Source organism: Arvicola amphibius, chromosome 13, assembly GCF_903992535.2.
Source record: "Arvicola amphibius chromosome 13, mArvAmp1.2, whole genome shotgun sequence".
Taxonomy (NCBI): domain Eukaryota; kingdom Metazoa; phylum Chordata; class Mammalia; order Rodentia; family Cricetidae; genus Arvicola; species Arvicola amphibius.
This window is the reverse complement of record NC_052059.1, coordinates 68,758,008-68,775,647: the sequence shown is the minus strand read 5'-3', so window position 1 is coordinate 68,775,647 and position 17,640 is coordinate 68,758,008. Positions and strand designations below refer to the sequence as shown.

The 17,640-nt window shown below is 46.4% G+C and overlaps 1 protein-coding gene across 1 annotated transcript in view; it reads right to left on the bottom strand.

Annotated features, from left to right (window-relative positions):
* Positions 1-10,644: 10,644 nt before the first annotated feature.
* Positions 10,645-17,640, bottom strand: part of Rnase12 (ribonuclease A family member 12 (inactive)) — an 8,221-nt gene continuing 1,225 nt past the window's right edge. Inside the window, exon 2 of the mRNA XM_038309573.1 lies at positions 10,645-11,120. Coding sequence (XP_038165501.1) covers positions 10,645-11,082 — 438 coding nt within the window. The 5' untranslated portion in view covers positions 11,083-11,120. The remainder of the gene's footprint in view (positions 11,121-17,640) is intronic.

Here is a 17,640-nt window from a genome sequence, read left to right as displayed (position 1 = left end):
CACTGCAGGCAGGAGTGAGGCCTTGTCAATGGAGAGTCACTGTAGGGGTGAGGCCTGGTATGTGGGGAATCACTGCAGGGGTGAAACCTGGTCAATGGGGAGTCACTGTAGGGGTGAGACATTGTCAATGGAGAGTCACCGTAGGGGTGAGACTTGGTCAATGGGGAATCACTGCAGGAGTGAGGCCTGGTTAATGGGGAGTCATGATGAGAATGAGGTCCAGCAATAAGGTCACTAGGAGAGTAGGAGCTCCCACATCCCCTTCTTAGTGGCTTAGATGAAGCCTCGCATTTCTCTCCTGACACTGATGCTCCTCTAGCTGTTCTGTGTCTTAAGCAGATGTCCTTTTTCCATTTGATCCATGACTTGCTTTTATTTTTCTTTTCCCAGAAATTAAATATTGCTTCCTTGACAGAATCCACTTTCTGAAACAATCAATGTGTGGTTTCTTTTCTTTTCTTTTCTTTTTATTTGTTATCAGTGGAACTTGTGCTACTGATCTGTGTTGATTTCTCTGCTCTGTGATTCGACTCACTTTTCCAAGGTGTCATTATGGAGTTCAGGTTGAACGCACACTCACAATTGTGTAGCAGATAGTCTAAGTGGTCCCCTTCCCCACACTGCATATTAAAACACAGTCTGTGGAAGGGTTCCATCTCTGCCCCCAGAGCATATTTGTCCAGGTCCTTACATTTCCCTGGCCAATCTTACATGGGTGCATTATTGAATTATTGACAACATATTGGTCTGGCTGCAGCCCCTAACATCTGGGACTTCTCTGGCTCAAGTGCTGGAACCAACAGCTTCTGCTGGGTCAGGAATCACTTCCTGATACACTGTGGGAACTGTGGAGAGTTCCAGAAGGGTCATGGCAGCTGGGCCATTCAGAAATATCAAGGGGCTTGATTACGAATGAGTCCATGAAGACCTCGGTATTGTAATGACTGGTCCAACCTCCTAGCATGGGCTGCCTCAACACCAGCTTTCCTGCTAGGTAAATAATTCTCCAGGGCCAAGCCACTAACTAAAATTGGATCTCAGGTACTAGTCAAAACACTGATCTTTTTTTAAGATTCATTTATGTATTTTGTATACAGAGTTCAGCCTGCATATATACCTGCACTGCAGACCAGAAGAGGGCACAAGATCTCATCACAAATGGTGTCAGCCACCATACGGTGGCTGGGAATTGAACTCAGGACCTCTGGAAGAGCAGCCAGTGCTCTTGACCGCTGAGCCATCTTGCCAAGTCCCCAAAACACAAATCTTAAAGATAAAACTTTTCTTCTATTTGAACATGAGAAGGAAGCAAACAGCGGCTCCCTCTCCATTTCCTTCCTGGTCTTCCCTGCATCTCTTCCCCAGTCGTGGAGACATCTCCACTCGTGGAGATGGGCAGCTCCACAGGATACAGAGTGAGGACAAAGGGAGACACCTGACTGGAGCCAGGCAGGGCAGAATGCCACTACACCAAAGGTGCCATCTGACTTAGCACCCCTGGTGGTGCGAACAAAGAATGCCACTTGCTCAAGGCTGGCAGCTGCTACCTTTCTGAGAAGTTAATAAAGGGGAGGGTGCCAGCTCTAAACAGGACAGGGTGTCGCCATCAACACCCTGTTGATGTTTCCTCGAGGCTCAGGAAACCCTGTAGAAGAGGAGGCAGAAGAAGGGAAAGAGCCAGAGGGGTGGAGGAAAGAAGATTCTGGAAATCATCAGGACCAATGTACATATGAACTCACAGAGACAAGGTAGCATGCACAGGGACTGCACAGGTCTGCATCAGATGGGGTCCCAGAGCTGATGTGGACACAGGCCCACATCCCAACCCAGAAACCTTCTCCAATTGATAACCATTTGCAAATGGAAATTTAGTTTTCTCCAAGGGAGTCTCTCACTAGGGAAACAAACCACTCTTAAGGGCAGGCTGCATTTCCAGCAGGAGATGCCAACAGAAAACTACCTCAATAATGTCTTCAGAGGTTCCCTCTCTCATAATGCTGTGTTGGAGATTTTATTTAATCTTATTTTTATGTGTATTCTCTCTCTCTCTGTCTCTCTGTCTGTCTCTGTCTCTCTGTCTGTCTCTGTCTCTCTCTGTCTCTCTCTGTCTCTCTCTGTCTCTGTCTCTCTGTCTCTGTCTCTCTGTCTCTCTGTCTCTCTCTCTCTCTGTCTCTCTCTGTCTCTCTCTCTCTCCTCTCATCTCTCCTCTCTCTCTCTCTCTCTCTCTCTCTCTCTCTCTCTCTCTCTCTCCCTTACAGATGCTTTGTGTATATGTTATGGCTTCCAGTTCAGTGTTTTTTATGGGGTTCCTGAGTGTGTTAATGTGGGTCCCCACGTATATTTCTGTTTCTTGTGTTTTTTTCCTGGAATCTTTTCCTTCTGCTTGTTTGTACTTTTCTGGTATTAGTTTTTATTTGGTATTATTATATTTTATTATTGTCCCTTAGAAGCCTGTTTGTTCTCTACTGAGAGACAGAAAGGCAGTGGATCTGGATGGGAGGGGAGGGGAGGAATTGGAAGGAGTAGAGGGGAAACTGTAGTCAGGATACATTTCATAGGGAAAAAAATCTATTTTCAATAAAAGGAAACTAACATTAAAGTATTTGTTGTGAAATCAAAATATAGGATAAAATAAAATAAATTGAAACCCTTCTCTGAGCGTTCAGGGAGCTCTGCAGAAGAGGAGACAGGAAGATTCTAAGAGCCAGATGGAACAGAAGACTCCGAGGAACGAGCACCTTCAGGGCACAGCAGGATTGAGCACAGACAAACACAGACACTGGGGCAGCGTGCACAGCACTGCACAGGGTCAAGACACACAGGGTCCCAGCACTGAGAGATAAGAGTGGACAGGACCTCCCATCCCTCCCCAAGAAGCTACCTCCAGTTGGCATCCATTGTCAAGGAAAACTTAGTTCTCCCCAGTGGAGCCTCATTGGGTGTATGAACCATATTTAAGGGTGGGTATGACCAACAGTGGATGTCAACACAAAATGAACTCCATGGTAATTTTGTAGCCTTTTTATCTCAAATTGCTTTGTTTGAGCATTTTTTTGTCTTACTGATCTTTGACTTGTATATTATGACTTCCAATTTTATGATTTTGAAGGTTTTTCTTTTGTGTATGCATGTGTGTAACTCTTGTGTGTATGTGTGTGTATGTGTGTGAGAGAGACTCGTGTGTGTGACTCATGTGTGTGTGACTTGCGTGTGTGTCTCATGCATGTGTGTGTGACTCATGTGTGTGTTTCTTGTGCTTTCTTTGTGATTTTTCTTTTTCAAAACAAAATTTCAAAATTTGTTTGCTTTATACTGTTTGTCTTCTAAGATAGAGAAGGAAGGTGTGGAGTAGGATGGGTGGGACAGGGGAAAGATCTGGGAGGAGTTGTGGGTAGGAAAATATTGAAAATATTGAAAGTGGCTAGGATATGGAGGAGTTAGAATCTGTGTATTTCTGGTGGCTGGTGAGATTATAAACCTCTGAAACTGCTTATGAAAGTATTTATTATGTGTGTAACTCTTTGAACTGTTAAATACAGAATTACCAAATGAAAATTTGAAAATCAAACTCCAAATGAAGAAATTGATGCATGTTATGACTGGGAGGCAGATGCTGACCAGTGGCATTAATGAGGACACCGCCATCTGCCGGACACGGAGTATAGTGCCACACGTGGCTCAGCCTGTGCCTTCTCCAAAGGAGCAGGAGGAGGGGCAGGAGGAGGGGCAGGAGGAGGGGCAGGAGGAGGGGCAGGAGGAGGGGCAGGAGGAGGGGCAGGAGGAGGGGCAGGAGGAGGGGCAGGAGGAGGGGCAGGAGGAGGGGCAGGAGGAGGGGCAGGAGGAGGGGCAGGAGGAGGGGCAGGAGGAGGGGCAGGAGGAGGGGCAGGAGGAGGGGCAGGAGGAGGGGCAGGAGGAGGGGCAGGAGGCTTCTTGCGGGCCTGGAAGGGAAACTATCTCATGCAGTTTTTGCTATTGGGTCTAAGCGAGGGAAGGAGGGGGCAATAAGGGGGTAGAGAAATGTGTATGGTTTCATGAGGAGGGAAGCGGGCAAGGACTCTGGGGGGAAGTGGGACAAACAGACAGAGCGTACACGTGCAGTCGGAACCAGGGACCAGAAAGCACCCTGCTTCCTCTTCTGTGAACTCCTCCTCACCATTTCCTCAAACCCAGAGGTCTTCTTGTTTTGTCTTCTGAAAGCTGACTGCATACCTTTCCCTGTGTTTTATTGTATCTGATCTTTTCACTCTCTGACACCGGCTCAAGGCTGACCACTCCCTGATTCACTCTCAGTGGACACAGCTTCACACACGGGCCTGCACAGATACCAGTTCCTCTGCAGGGTTTGCCTAAGGCATGGACAGCATGGCTAGTCTGGGTGAAAACACTTTAGCAGCGTTGGGGCTGGACATTCAATAGTTAGCGTCCCCAAAGGATGGTCAGTTATGTCGGTAACTCTTTCTCTCATGCTAGAATGGTCTTTATTTTCCTTCTTTCACACCCCCCCCCCCCCCCCCCCCCCCCCCCCCCCCGCCTTTAGAAGTTCCTCTTACCCATGTGTCTTCTGTATCGTCACCTTAGTTCCTTTGTAAACACCAACCTGTGCCCGCCCCCAGTCCTGTAGAACACTGCTTGAATGGCACTTTCTCGGGACTCTCTGCATGTCTCTCCTGGGCTCCAGGACCAGAGGAAGCCTGACCAATGAAGCCCACAAACCAAGCTTCTGCTTGCTCTCTTCCCAGTCAAGGCTTGGAGGTTTCTCTTGTTATTTTGTTAAACAAATCCACCCTAATCAATTGTGATGACATCTCTTATTTAAATACACCATAAGCCTCCACCTCTCTCTTTTTTATTCAGATTCTATTTTGCATGTATGGGTGTGTGTCTGTGTATGGCATATGTGTATGGGTACCCACAGGGGCCAGAAGAGGTCTGACAAGACCTCTTTGTGTGGGAATCACATTTGGTCATGAGCCATTTGATATGAGTGCTAAGAACCAAGGTTGGGTCCTCTGAAAGAGCAATAAGTGCTCTTCACTGCTGAGCCATCTCTTCAGGCCCCATCTCTCCCTCTTTGGTCCTTCCTTTCTGCCTCTTGAAGACCCCAAAGCCAAGTCCAGATCCATTTCCCATTTCTGTGAATCTCTTATGACTCACTTTTATAAGTATTTGTTTTTACTGTTTTTAATTTTCTCTCTCTCTCTCTCTCTCTCTCTCTCTCTCTCTCTCTCTCTCTCTGTGTGTGTGTGTGTGTGTGTTGTGTGTGCACACACATAATTGTTTTCATGTAAGTGGAGGTACCCTCGGAGGGCAGAAGAGCGTCAGAGTCCCTAGACCTAGAGTTAAGGGGATTGTAAGCAGTATGACATGGGGGTTGGGAGTTGAGCTGTGGTCCTCCAAATGATCAGTGAGTGCTCTTAATCCCTGAGTCACACCCCAGCTCCTCACTTGTCTTTAAGGACAGGGTCTCACTATTTAAAACAGGATGGCTTGGAACTTGCTAAAAACCCAAGCTGATCTCAGATTCATAATCGATCCTCCTGCATCAGCCTCCAGAATGCTGAAACAACAGGCATGTGCTACAACATTCAGCATTGACAGATCATTGAGAACTCAGTCCACATGCATCCCTTGAGACTGCATTCTCTAGGCACAGACTTGGTAGATTTGGGATGGAGGAAGAATTTGTAAATAACTTATTTTTTGCCTGGAACCTCTAAATCCTTTGCTTTTGGCCCTTCCTAATGAGGGGATGTTAGGAAAGTAGAAAGGCCATGAGGAAGGGCAATGCAGAGATGCTAGCTAGCCTTGTGGCATTTCATACTAGCAGAATTCACAGCTGTCTATGCTTGATTTCAGATTATTAGACATTCATTAAAAATGCACATACACACCCAAAGTAAAAACATCTAATGTAGGGGACCATGGAGTTGGCTTAGCCTAGCTGCCTTCAGAGGCATGTGTCCTGGGTTTTACAGGTTAGAGTCCATGGCTTTCCACTTCCTGAGAGATGGATGACTCACTCAGGCAGTGAGTGTTCAGGCCACTTCGTATTTCTCTGTATGTTCCCTTGGTAGTCAAGGAAGCATGAAGGCTTGACAGGAAAACTGGTCTCAGACATTAATTCTGTGTACCCTGTATGGCTTTCAAACTTCGCTGTATCCTGGCAACTATTGCAGTATTGACCCTGGCAATTGCCGTCATATTCTGTTTCCAATAAAGGTATGGAAAGTTGGATTGCTCTCAATAAGATAGTCACAGCCTCACTTGTGCTGTGACCTCTCCAACCTGGCCGGATTTCATTCCTCTCAGCCATTTCAGGTGACCTGGGCCCAGTAAGTAAGCGCAGGTGCTTAAAATCTAAAATGTCATAGTTCACTTCAAGTGGACTTTGACTCTGATTTCTAATAAATAGAAAACTATGGGATGGATTGCTATAGATAGATGTCCTTTGTACCTTAAGGGGAATTCATTTATTGTCAAATTTTGTTTTTAGGACAGAGAAAATAGAGGGGAGACAGGAAGAAAATATACTGAGAGCCAAAGAAAGGGCACCGAAGTCTAGGAGATGGGTTAAGAAATACCAGCAGGGACCACTTTATCTGCTCCAGGGAGGCCTTGTGTGCCTCACTGCTCTAAGGACCTGAACTGCTTGTCTGTATCCTATTCACTGGGCTCTCTGTCTGCTTTCTATTCAGACACTGGGATCTCTGCCCGCTTTCTTTTCAGACACTGAGGTCTCTGCCCACTTTCTATTCAGACACTGGGATCTCTGCCCGCTTTCTATTCAGACACTGAGCTCTCTGCCTGCTTTCTATTTGGACACTGAGCTCTCTGCCTGCTTTCTATTCAGACACAGAGCTCTCTGCCTACTTTCTATTCAGACATTCTGCCCTCTGCCTGCTTTCTATTCAGACACTGGGCTCTCTGCCCGCTTTCTATTCAGACACTGAGCTCTCTGCCTGCTTTCTATTCACTGGGCTCTCTGCCTGCTTTCTATTCAGACACTGGGCTCTGTCCACTTGGTAGCACGAAAAACTCCACAAGACAACACAGACAATGGGATTCCAACAGAGAAATAGAAATAATATTCATCTGAAGAAGGGCTGCCTGCCCTGTGTGGGAGAAGCCATGAGACAGCTTCTGACTTACGAACCGTGACGTACTCTTCACTTGGGGTGGTCTCCCTCTTCCCCGTCAACCTACCTAGTTGGTTATAATTTAATGTCTTGAGAAGGCAGAATTGGCTGCCCACAGAGATGTACCTGCTCTTCTGATGGGACCTCAAGGCCAATGACTGGGCAGCAGCTGAAGTCTCTCAACTGAGAAGATCAGAACAGAACAAGCTCTTCAAAGCTCGGGAAGCATTCACCCTGCTCTGGCCCCCTCAGCTGAATCTTGCTTCTCACATACAGCACTGGACTACATCACTAAGAATTAATGGCCCCTCCTGTTTCTACTGCTTCCCAACCCCAAGCCTTCCCTCAAGCGAAGCCGCTAGGAAATTGTAGGATCATAGACTTGGAAACAGTTTCAGTGTTTACCTACCTTTATAGATGGAAAAACTAACAACGAAAAGACCAATGGCAGAAAACTAACGATGGAGAATTGATAAAATTTCAAGAATTAGGTGACTCCATTTGTCTTCCCCTCCCCTCTGACTGTAAGGTTACCATGTCCATACTTGAACATGGGATGCCTACATATTGAATTTAAATGTAAGAACCAAAAGGAGAAGGAGTTGCCAGTCTGGTCCAAAGCCCTCTCTGTTTCCTTCAGAATTCTGAAAAGGAAAAGCATTAGCTCAGAGAGGTTCATTCCTTCCTTGGGACATTGGTGTCTGCATATCTGCACAGCCTTCATGGGAACTGGTTTCTGACCACTCAGGTGCCTTCCCATCCCCTTTCTCTAGCAACCTGGGGACCTGATGAACAGGAACAGATGCAGTAGAAGCCACACAGTCTATCTTTAGAAAAGTCTTTAAGACCTCAGAAGTACCTGCCCATACAGAATATACGCTCCTGTCATTTCTCTTAGTTACCCACTGCTGTAAACAGCACACACCCTGGATGGACATTGTAGAGAAACTAAGGAGAGCAGATCGGGAGGCTCTTCCCTGCTGGCTGGCTCTCACCATGCCACATGGTGCTGTGCAGGGCACTGTGCGGTAAAAGTGTTCGTGACCTCACACAGACGTGAGCTGTAACACCAACCTACCATACAAGATATGCCCATTGTTGCAATAGGAACTCACCTGTTACAGGGTGCCCACTGCTTCCTAATTGGATTTGGGCTTGCCTGATACTATAAACCATAACTGAGAAGGTCTTAGACCACGGAGGGGAACCTAACATGGCCACTTAAGTGAACTGACATAACATCAAGTACCCTCTGAACACGGTGTTTGTACTACAGACAAAGGCTACTCTCAGCTAAACAAATAATACTCGTGGCTGAATAAGATGCTAGGAGTAAGGAATGCTCTTCCCTAGACAAAACATTTCTATCACCCAGCATTATGAAAAGGGGTCAGAGAGTCTAAGAGCCATAGGGTAGGAGAGGGGCCACCAATGCCATCTTCTATGCACACCTTGGCTATGGCAATCATGACCTCACAGCAGCTTGGCATCCTGGTCCTGGGGGCACCAAAGTCAGGCCCTCTTAACAGTCAGCCATGGTGGAGGGGCCATCCCACACACTGCTGACCTTGGGGGCCCACAGGCTCAGGCTCGGGTGGTGGTTCCACACACAGAGTCACACAGATGCCCGAGGAAAGCTTGAGGTGCACAGGAAAGTGAGCTCTGGGTTGAAGAAGAAAGAATGAAGGTGTGCATGGAGACACAGGGCAGGAGAGGAACTGGAGGAGAGGGAGTCGGGTGGGTTTGATCAAAACACAATGTAACATGTATAAGTTTCTCAGACAAAAAATCTAGAAGTATGTATATTAGAGGAGAAAAGTCCCTAAGAAATGACTCCAACTGTTTTCCTTTCAAAAATAAATTGAGGGCTGGAGAGATGGCTTCAAAGTCATTAACACTTTCTCTGCTAGCAGAGAATGAGGTTCAGTTCTCAGAATTTACAGAGTCTCACTACTGACTGTCACTCCAGTGTCAGGGAGTCAGGTGTCCCCTTTTCATCTCTGTGGGAACCGCATAAATGTGACACACACACACACACAAATAATCTACTAATTGACAGCTGATGGAAGAGGAAAAATCAGCTTTCTTTAATGGAGCAGCGCTGGGTTAACAACCGTACCTCAGGACAGGCCTCAGGCTCTGGAGTAATTGACCAGCCCAAATCAGACTCCATGGTTTGGGTTTTTTGTTTTGTTTTATTTTTCGAGAGAGAAAGAACATGAAGCTGATATTTTAAATTAATTTTTAATTAAAATAGAATTATGTCACTTTCCCCATTATTCCTTTTTTTCCAGCCCCTCCCATGCCCCTCCCATGTTCCCTCATTCTCAAATTGAGTCTCTTTATCTTTTGTAGTTACCGTTTATATATATATATATATATATATGCTAAACACACACACATATATATAAATATATGTGTGTGTGTGTGTGTGTGTGTGTCCTGCTAAGTCATTTTTGCTGTTTATGTCTATATACTTTCAAGGCTGACCACTCAGTATTGAGGGCTGGGTAAGAACATCAGAAGGAACTAGGAAGAGCTGGAGGAGGAGAATAAATATGACCAAAATATATTGCATGAGCCAGGCATTATGGTGCACGCCTTTAAGTCCGATCCTTGGGAGGCAGAGGTAAGCAGATCTTGGTGAGCTCAAGGCCAGCATGTCTTATGTACTGAATTCCAGGCCACCCAGGGCTACAAAATAAGATCCTGTCTTAAACAAACAAACAAACATAATATAAAATTCTTAAAGAATAAATAAAAAGGTGATTTTAAAAACTAATGGCATAGGGTGGGTGGTGGTGGCGCACGCCTTTAATCTCAGCACTTGGGAGGCAGAGGCAGGCGGATCTCTGTGAGTTCAAGGCCTGGTCTACAAGAGCTAGTTCCAGGACAGGCTTCAAAGCTACAGAGAATCCCTGTCTTAACCCCCCCCCCCCCCAATTCATGGCGTATAATCATTCCTGCACAAGCTAAAATTCGAAGCAATATGATCTGATTCTCCCAATATGATGCTGATAAACTCCCATCCTCCTCCCACCCCATCCTGTCCTGTCACACCGGATATTTGAGATAAAGATATTTTACACAAAAAGGATGTTGCCATGGTTTTGATATTTCATGATATTGACTTGCTTATGTAGATTAATAATTGGGGTTTGGTTGTTTGGTGTTTGGTTAGTGGTCCCGTGAGTGTCCCAACTAAGTGACTCTCACTCACTCTCTTAGTCCCAGTTCTACCTTAGATTCCTGCTGATTCTCAGCAAATGACTCAAAGACAAGGAGCAAAGACTAAAAGTGTGTGTGGTTTGTGGTTTAATCCAGCAAAGATCTTTTTATTGACACAGAAGCAATGGTTGCACTTCATCCACACTGGAAGGACCCCCATCCCTCACCCTCACCTCCCTTTCCTACCCTCACCCCCCCCCCCATTCCTCTCACAGCCTTACACCGTATCCACAGTTCAGGTTAACTAAAGAGAAGTTCACTCCCTCTGTGTCCTGGCAAGTCATTCAATGTACCCCTGAAAATTAACTGGTCCTAAGTCATCACAGGTGACAAGGATGAACCCCTCTATAGGGGAGATGTGGTACCTGCAGGCGGGGTATCTGGTGCCGTCAATGAGCTGACAGACTGTCATTCTGAATCTCGTCTCACTCTGGAAGCAGAAAATCTCCGAGTAGTTTGGGCAGCTCTTCTTCTTGGAGGATGTGCAGACGCTGTTGATTTTCTGTGGCCTCTCGTGGATGAAGACGTGAAGCTTTTTGCACGTGTGGTCAGGTTCCCGGATGACTCTCTGTAGGATCATATAGTTGCAGTACCGCAGGGGGACCGTGTTCTGAGGGTAGTCCACGTGTAAATGCTCTATGGATGTCAGCATGACGTTCTCAGTCAACTCATTTTCCCAGAGCAGGAGCAGCAAGAAGACAATCACCATTAGCACCATCAAGGGCAAGAGCCCCTTGACGTCTCTGGCTTTAACTCCTAGTAAGCAAAGGGAACAGGAAGGAGCATAGGGAATGAGAGACGACCAGGATGCATTATCCCTTTCTGCTAATTAAGATCGCACTGGCCGCGCACACCCCACTGCCCCTTAGAAAGCCCTGTTCCTATTGCTCAATGGCTTCCTTTCCACCCAGGTCCACTGCCAACTGTAATCTGCTCTTTCAGATCCCTTCCTCCGTGGACTCTCCTCCAGTCTGAGCGAGCCCCCCTCACCTGCCCTCCTCGCTCTTGCTCTCACAGGTAACATGCCCTTTTAATCATCTATGTGAGGAAATCCTTCGTGACTCTCAGTCCCCAGACAAGAACTGGTAAGGAGCCAGCTGTGGGGAGGGCAAAGGAGGAAGGAGCAGAAAGGGAGGGATGCACAGAACAGTGTGCTTGGGTGCCTTCAACATGAGACAGACTGGGGAAGGCAGTCTTGGAGAGGTTCTCGTTAAACGGTGGGGGAACCTTTGGAAGCATTTAATCCTGATGTATGCCAGCCACAGCACTGTCCAGCGTCTGTCATCTGTGAAAGAGCTGATATTTTTACTCCATTAATAGGGATGTAAGTTCCAGACAGGTTGTAATAGAGACACAAAACCAAAGCATAGGTTCATCCTGCCAAACTCCAGTGTCCACACATTTTATTCCCAGATGGCATCTCGGGCTGGGTAAGATCAGTTCTCTTGACTGAGCATTCAATAGCTGAAGTCCTAGAGTGTGGTAATGGTTCCCAGATTCTGCTGAGTTTCTAAAACATCAGATATTAAAACCAACAAAACACAAATCACCCATCAGCTTCCACATGGAAATTAGTGAATGCGAACTCACTAAGGCATGCACTTTCAGATACTGAGACAAGAGGAAAAACTGACGCCCTCCATCTCAGGGAGCCTGCTGAATTGATGCGGGCAGAGAAAACATCGCTCGGTTTAGTCTTGCTCTGACACTGAGCCTTTAACTCAGGTGTGTGAATGAACATGTCGTAAGTGTATGTGTATATGTGTGTCTGAGTGTGTGGATGAATGGGTGTAAGAATGTGTGTGTGTGTGTGTGTGTGATTGTGTAAGTGTACATGTGTGTATGACTATAAGTATGTGAAGTTCAATGTGCATATAAGTGAAAGTGTGCATGTGTGGCAGTGTATGAATGTTTATGTGATTGTATGTATCTGTATGTGTGACTGTAAATGTGTGTGATGTCTGTGAATGTATGTATTATGTGAGATTGTGTATGTGTGTGAGAGCATGTTAGCGTGTATATAAAGATGTTTAAGCATATGTGTATGAAAGAGAAAGAGAAAGGGGCAGGAGAGAGAGAAAGAGAGTCTGTTGGTGTTGGGGCTAAAGATCAAGAGCATTGTATCTACCGACCACTTTCTTTGCACTGAGATATACTCCAGTCTGTGATGTTGGTTTTAGGAAGGTAAATGTGGCCATTCGAATGAAAATGGCCCCTATAGCCTTGTAAGTGCTTAAGAATCTAAGCTGCAGCATTACTAAAGGTCAAATACAGTACTGCCTGTTTGCCTGTCCAGTTTAAAACTTAAGCTGTGCTGTTATTATGATAAATACGGTAGTTCCTGCTTATGCTCTGCACAGTTTAGCATGGAGGACCCGCTTGTGCCTCTGAGCCACGTGCATTGCCCCACTTCCAGGCACACAGCAGTCCACATTTCCATCAAGCAAGCCATAGCACGTTACTCACAAACCCCATCCAAATGCTCTGTTTCCCACAAGAGACAGAGGTCACGCTAGCAGCATAGCCCAGAAAACCAGCATTTTAAAATGGTGCAGCATTTTTTTTGCCTATGAGTCAGGAAAATCTCTCTTAAAGGAGCTGCGGCAAGCCACCAGCAAACAGCAAAAAGCTGTGTCAAACTCTGTTTTGTCTGTGTGTGTGTGTATGTGTGTATGTGTGTGTGTGTGTGTGTGTTTAAAATTAAGCTCTCTCAGGTTTTTAAGTGGATTTAGCCCCACATTGGTTGCCAATTGTTGTATGGGAGAGGACCGCTTGTTCTTCTCGGCCGCCCAGCTAGCTTAGCCCCAAAATAACCACACAAAAATTGTATTAATTAAATCACTGCTTGACCCATTATCTCTAACCTCTTATTGGCTAACTCTCACATCTTGATTTAGCCCATTTCTATTAATCTGTATATCGTCACATGGCAGTGATTACCGGGAAAGATTCTAACCAGCGTCCGTCTCAGGCAGAGGATTCATGGCGTTTCTCTGACTCTGCTTTCTTCCTCCCAGAATTCAGTTCTGTCTTCCCCACATACCTACGTTCTGCCCTATCAGGTCAAGGCAGTTTCTTTATTCATTAACCAATAAAAGCAACACATGGAAAAAAAGGACCTCCTACACCACCCAGTTGGTGGAATTGTTTGGGAAGGATTAGGAGGTGTATCAGTAGTCGTGGGCACCATTCCCAGCTCTCTTTCTCTCTCTGTCTCTCTCATCTCTGTCTCCATGTGAGCTCCACGCCTGCCTGCCTGCTGCTATGTTCCCTGCCATGATGTCACAGACTCTAATCTCCTGAAACTCTTAAGTCCCCAACATACTCTTTCTTCTGTAAATTGTCTTGGTCATAGTGTCTTAGCACAGAAACAGAAAAATAACTTGACAATGTGTATGGTGGGATCCATTATCCTTTCTCATTTTTTGTATATATTTGTGGATATTTATGTAAAAAGTTTAAATTCTTGCTCTTGTGGAATTTACATCTGGTAGATGCAGACTGACAATTATAAATAAATAGACCTGGTGTTTAGAAGATGGCGCTATGCAGTTTTATGTAGGACGCTCCAAGTCAGCCTGGAAAACTAGGTTTCCTTTTCTTTCTGCCTAACAAATCCCAGTGTTGTTTAAAATTTTGCCAGGTCTGAGACTGGAGAGATGGCTCAGTGGCTACAGCCCCTGGGATGGAGACCATGCCATAAGAAGGGCCCATCACACTCAATTTACATTAAACTGAAATGCATGGATGTCCATATGAAAGCACGGGACACTTAAAAGTGTAATCAGAAAGAGCAACTCCCTCAGCGCCAGTTCTCAGCCACTCCTACAACCAGAGCTTTCTGGCTTTTCTAGATTTAAAACAGCATGGGGAAAGGGTATTATTATTTTTTAATTATCGTTCAAAGTACTATTTCCATTGTGATGTTTTTATACATAGATACCCATATACTCGACCGGTCTGTGTGGTAAACCTACCACAGACACGGGTCTCCTCTCTTACCCGCGTCCTAATCTCCTTCCTCTCACCAAACGACCCCTCCTTCTACTTTCGTATAACATACATTCTATTAAGAGTTTTTATGCAAAATTCATGTCTAAGAATGTCTTGGCTGCAAATTATGGACACAAAAGCCTGAAGAGTTACTCTGCACCTCACAGTCTCTGGAGGTAAGCTGCCTGCACCCTAGCGCCCTCTCCCAAGAAAAACTTCCCCAACTGGTAAATGGCATCTTCATTTCTAGGACTGTTCTCATCCACAGAAATGAAAGTCATCCACCGGATAGGGAATACCGGCTGCACGGCCTGACTCTGCTGCGTCAAGACCACTTCCTCTGGACAGAGCTGGCGAGCCAGGAATGAGATAGCTCGTCAGGGGCGAGCTCCTTCCCTGAATGCCTGGAGGATCTTCCTGAAGAGCCTCTGCTGAAAGGGAGCTTCCTGCCAGTGCCCTGCCTCATGGTGTCTGCCTCCTCTCCACAAACTGCACGTCTACCGAAGAGAGCCGTGCGTTCATCTTTAGCACAGTGTCCGCTGCTTCTAAGATCATAGCATGTTTATGGGGTGGGCAAATGGGCAAAGAATGTCACATTTTGTGCCTTTTGTGGCACAACTACCTATGTTAGGATGAGAAAGTCTTGCCACTTTCTGGGGTTTCCACATCTGTGTCTAAAACAGAAGTAGTAGGGAAAAAATAGCGTGACAGCAAGGCTCCGCTCTGCTTTTACAAACAAAGGTGCTGAGCTTAATTTAAATGCAGGCACAGGCTGACCTCGTTCGCCTGGCTGCCCACTGAAGGAGCGCTGAGGTGTTCTGCGCCTGCCTGGCTTTCCTGAAAACAAGCAAAGAGGAAGAATGGAGACAGCGAGGGGTGCCCAAAAGCAGGGTCGGGGAAGCAGCTTGGGGAACTGGTCGTGTGGTCAAGGGGACACCTCCTTAGAGGCCCCAACTCCTGGACTCTTTTAAACTCCCTTTCCACTGCCTCATTCTCCCTCTTGTTCAAGTAAGGAGACAGCGTGGGGCCCGCAAACACCCAAGGGCGGTCTGCCCTGGACCTTGGACAGAGGGTGTTCTGAACTGGAGGCGGTCAACCTGCGCTTGGCAGTTAGAGCCAGGGCGGGGGGGTGGGGGGGGGGTAAGGGAGGGGGCTGCGCACACAAGCTCCTTCCATGGGAGGGGCAGGCATTTCTAGTCTTAAGATTTTCCTCGGTTCCCGTCCAGCTGATGAGAAATTGCCCGAAGCCTGCCTTCGAAGGTAGGACACTCCCTTCAATGTTCAGCCCCAACAAGTGCTTTGATCACAGCATGCCCGGCTTCTCAACTGTGCCAGCAGCCCTGGCATTCACCCAAGCCTTCTGCATGCTCTGTGGGGAAAGAGCATTAAAGTCGCCTTTCCGCCCTGTACCCCCAGGGCATTCTCCCCTTTTGTGTGCTCCTAAGATCTGCCTCCTTTGGACCAGGAAATAAGACAAAAAAAAAAAAAAAATCCCTGGAAAAGGCGATTAGAATAATCATCATGGCTCTGGGAAATCCAGACGTGTTTTAAACAAAACAAACAAGCAAAAATCTCTCCCTGCTCATCCGCACCCCACTAGGGCCACTTGGGAATCATTCCAACTGGTTCCTGTCCCACTAACTGATGCTAAGATCCTGAGCTCAATAAACGTTAACTGTGTGAGTTGCATGAAGACACGTGATCTAAAGGGACTGGACATGCACTATTTTTAATTTGTAAGAATTTCTGATTTTTGTCTTTATTTTTATTATTATTTTAGACAGGGTCTCACTCTATATCCCTGACTGGCCTGGAGCTTGATATTGTAAGGTGTGAGGACATCAGAAATATTTACCAGGCTGGCCTCAATTTCACAGAGATCCACCTGCCTCTGCATCTTAAATGCTGGGGTTAAAGACATATAATACCATACCAGGATTTAAGGAGAACAGGACAGAGCTAATAGCTATCATCAAAATCACCAAATAAAGTGGGGAATCGATTCAGAGGCACAATAATAAACATACGGCCTTGTGGAGCAGGAGACCAACACGCTTCTCTCCTTTCTCTTATCTTTCTCATGTTATCCTCCAAAAAGTTTGTGTTAAAGCCTCGGGATGGCTCACCCGGTAAAGTTGCTGCTGCTGGGGCTGATGACCTCAGTGTTGTCCTGGGGACCCACACAGTGGAGAAAAGAACTCTTACATGTTGTCCCCTTACCTCTACACGATCACTGTGGCATGGGCACTACCCTCTCACACACTAAATAAGTGGGCAGGAAAGATGGTTCAGTGGTTAAGAGAGTTTGCTGCTCTTAATAAGTAGTGTACACACATACACGCATGCACCCCCACACACACACGTGCACATACACTCGCTCATACACACACACACACATGCACCTACACTCACACACATAGCCATTTAGTCACACAGTCACACACACACACACACACACACACACACACACACACATCTGGCTGGTTGCATGACCACCTGGGAAGCAACACAGCTCCTTCCTGGCAAATCCCACTCTTTCCTGCACATGCAGAATGGGCAAAAAGTAGTCGGCTACTAAGACACAGACTCCTTCAGGGACTTCCTGGAAGACCAGGGCAGTTTCTTCTTTGCCCACAAGGCTTAGGATCCAGGTTGATTCAGCACCTGGAACAGAGGTGGCCCAGCATTTCCGTGGTTTGGGAAGCGGCAGTCTCAAAGAAAGACTAAGCTGGTTCGAACCTAGAAGTCAACTAGGGAAGGCAAGCACAGGGTATAGTTTCAAGGAGGGTGAATTGGATACCACATCCCACTGGCCTGAACAGTAACTTGGTAGCATGTTAGTTCCACTAGCACCCCTGAGCACACCAGGGGGCACTATCCCAGCTTCAGAAACCTCAGCGGTGAGTGGTGAGAAATGTGTTCCGGAGGACCGACCCTGCCGAGATTCTTAGCCCAGGCTGCCTGTAGCAAGATACCTCCCTTTTGCTCCCCAGAATTCAGCGATGACACTTGAGGAAATCAGAGGACTTCGTGAAATCCTTGATATAAAACTCGCTTCTCTAAGGAAGTCCTGAAAACATTTTCCGGGAACTGCAAATGAAAATGGCGATTGATTGTAGTGTGATGACCCTTGAGACTGTGTCTAAGCGGTGGGTGGTAGCGTCTGGTAGTTACTCTCCCCATTAATCCACAGGAAGGGAGTTTACCTAAAGATCCATGAGTACACAATGGTGCTCACCTGGTTGTGCTAAACCAGATTGTTCTAGTTAGTGTGATTTTGTTT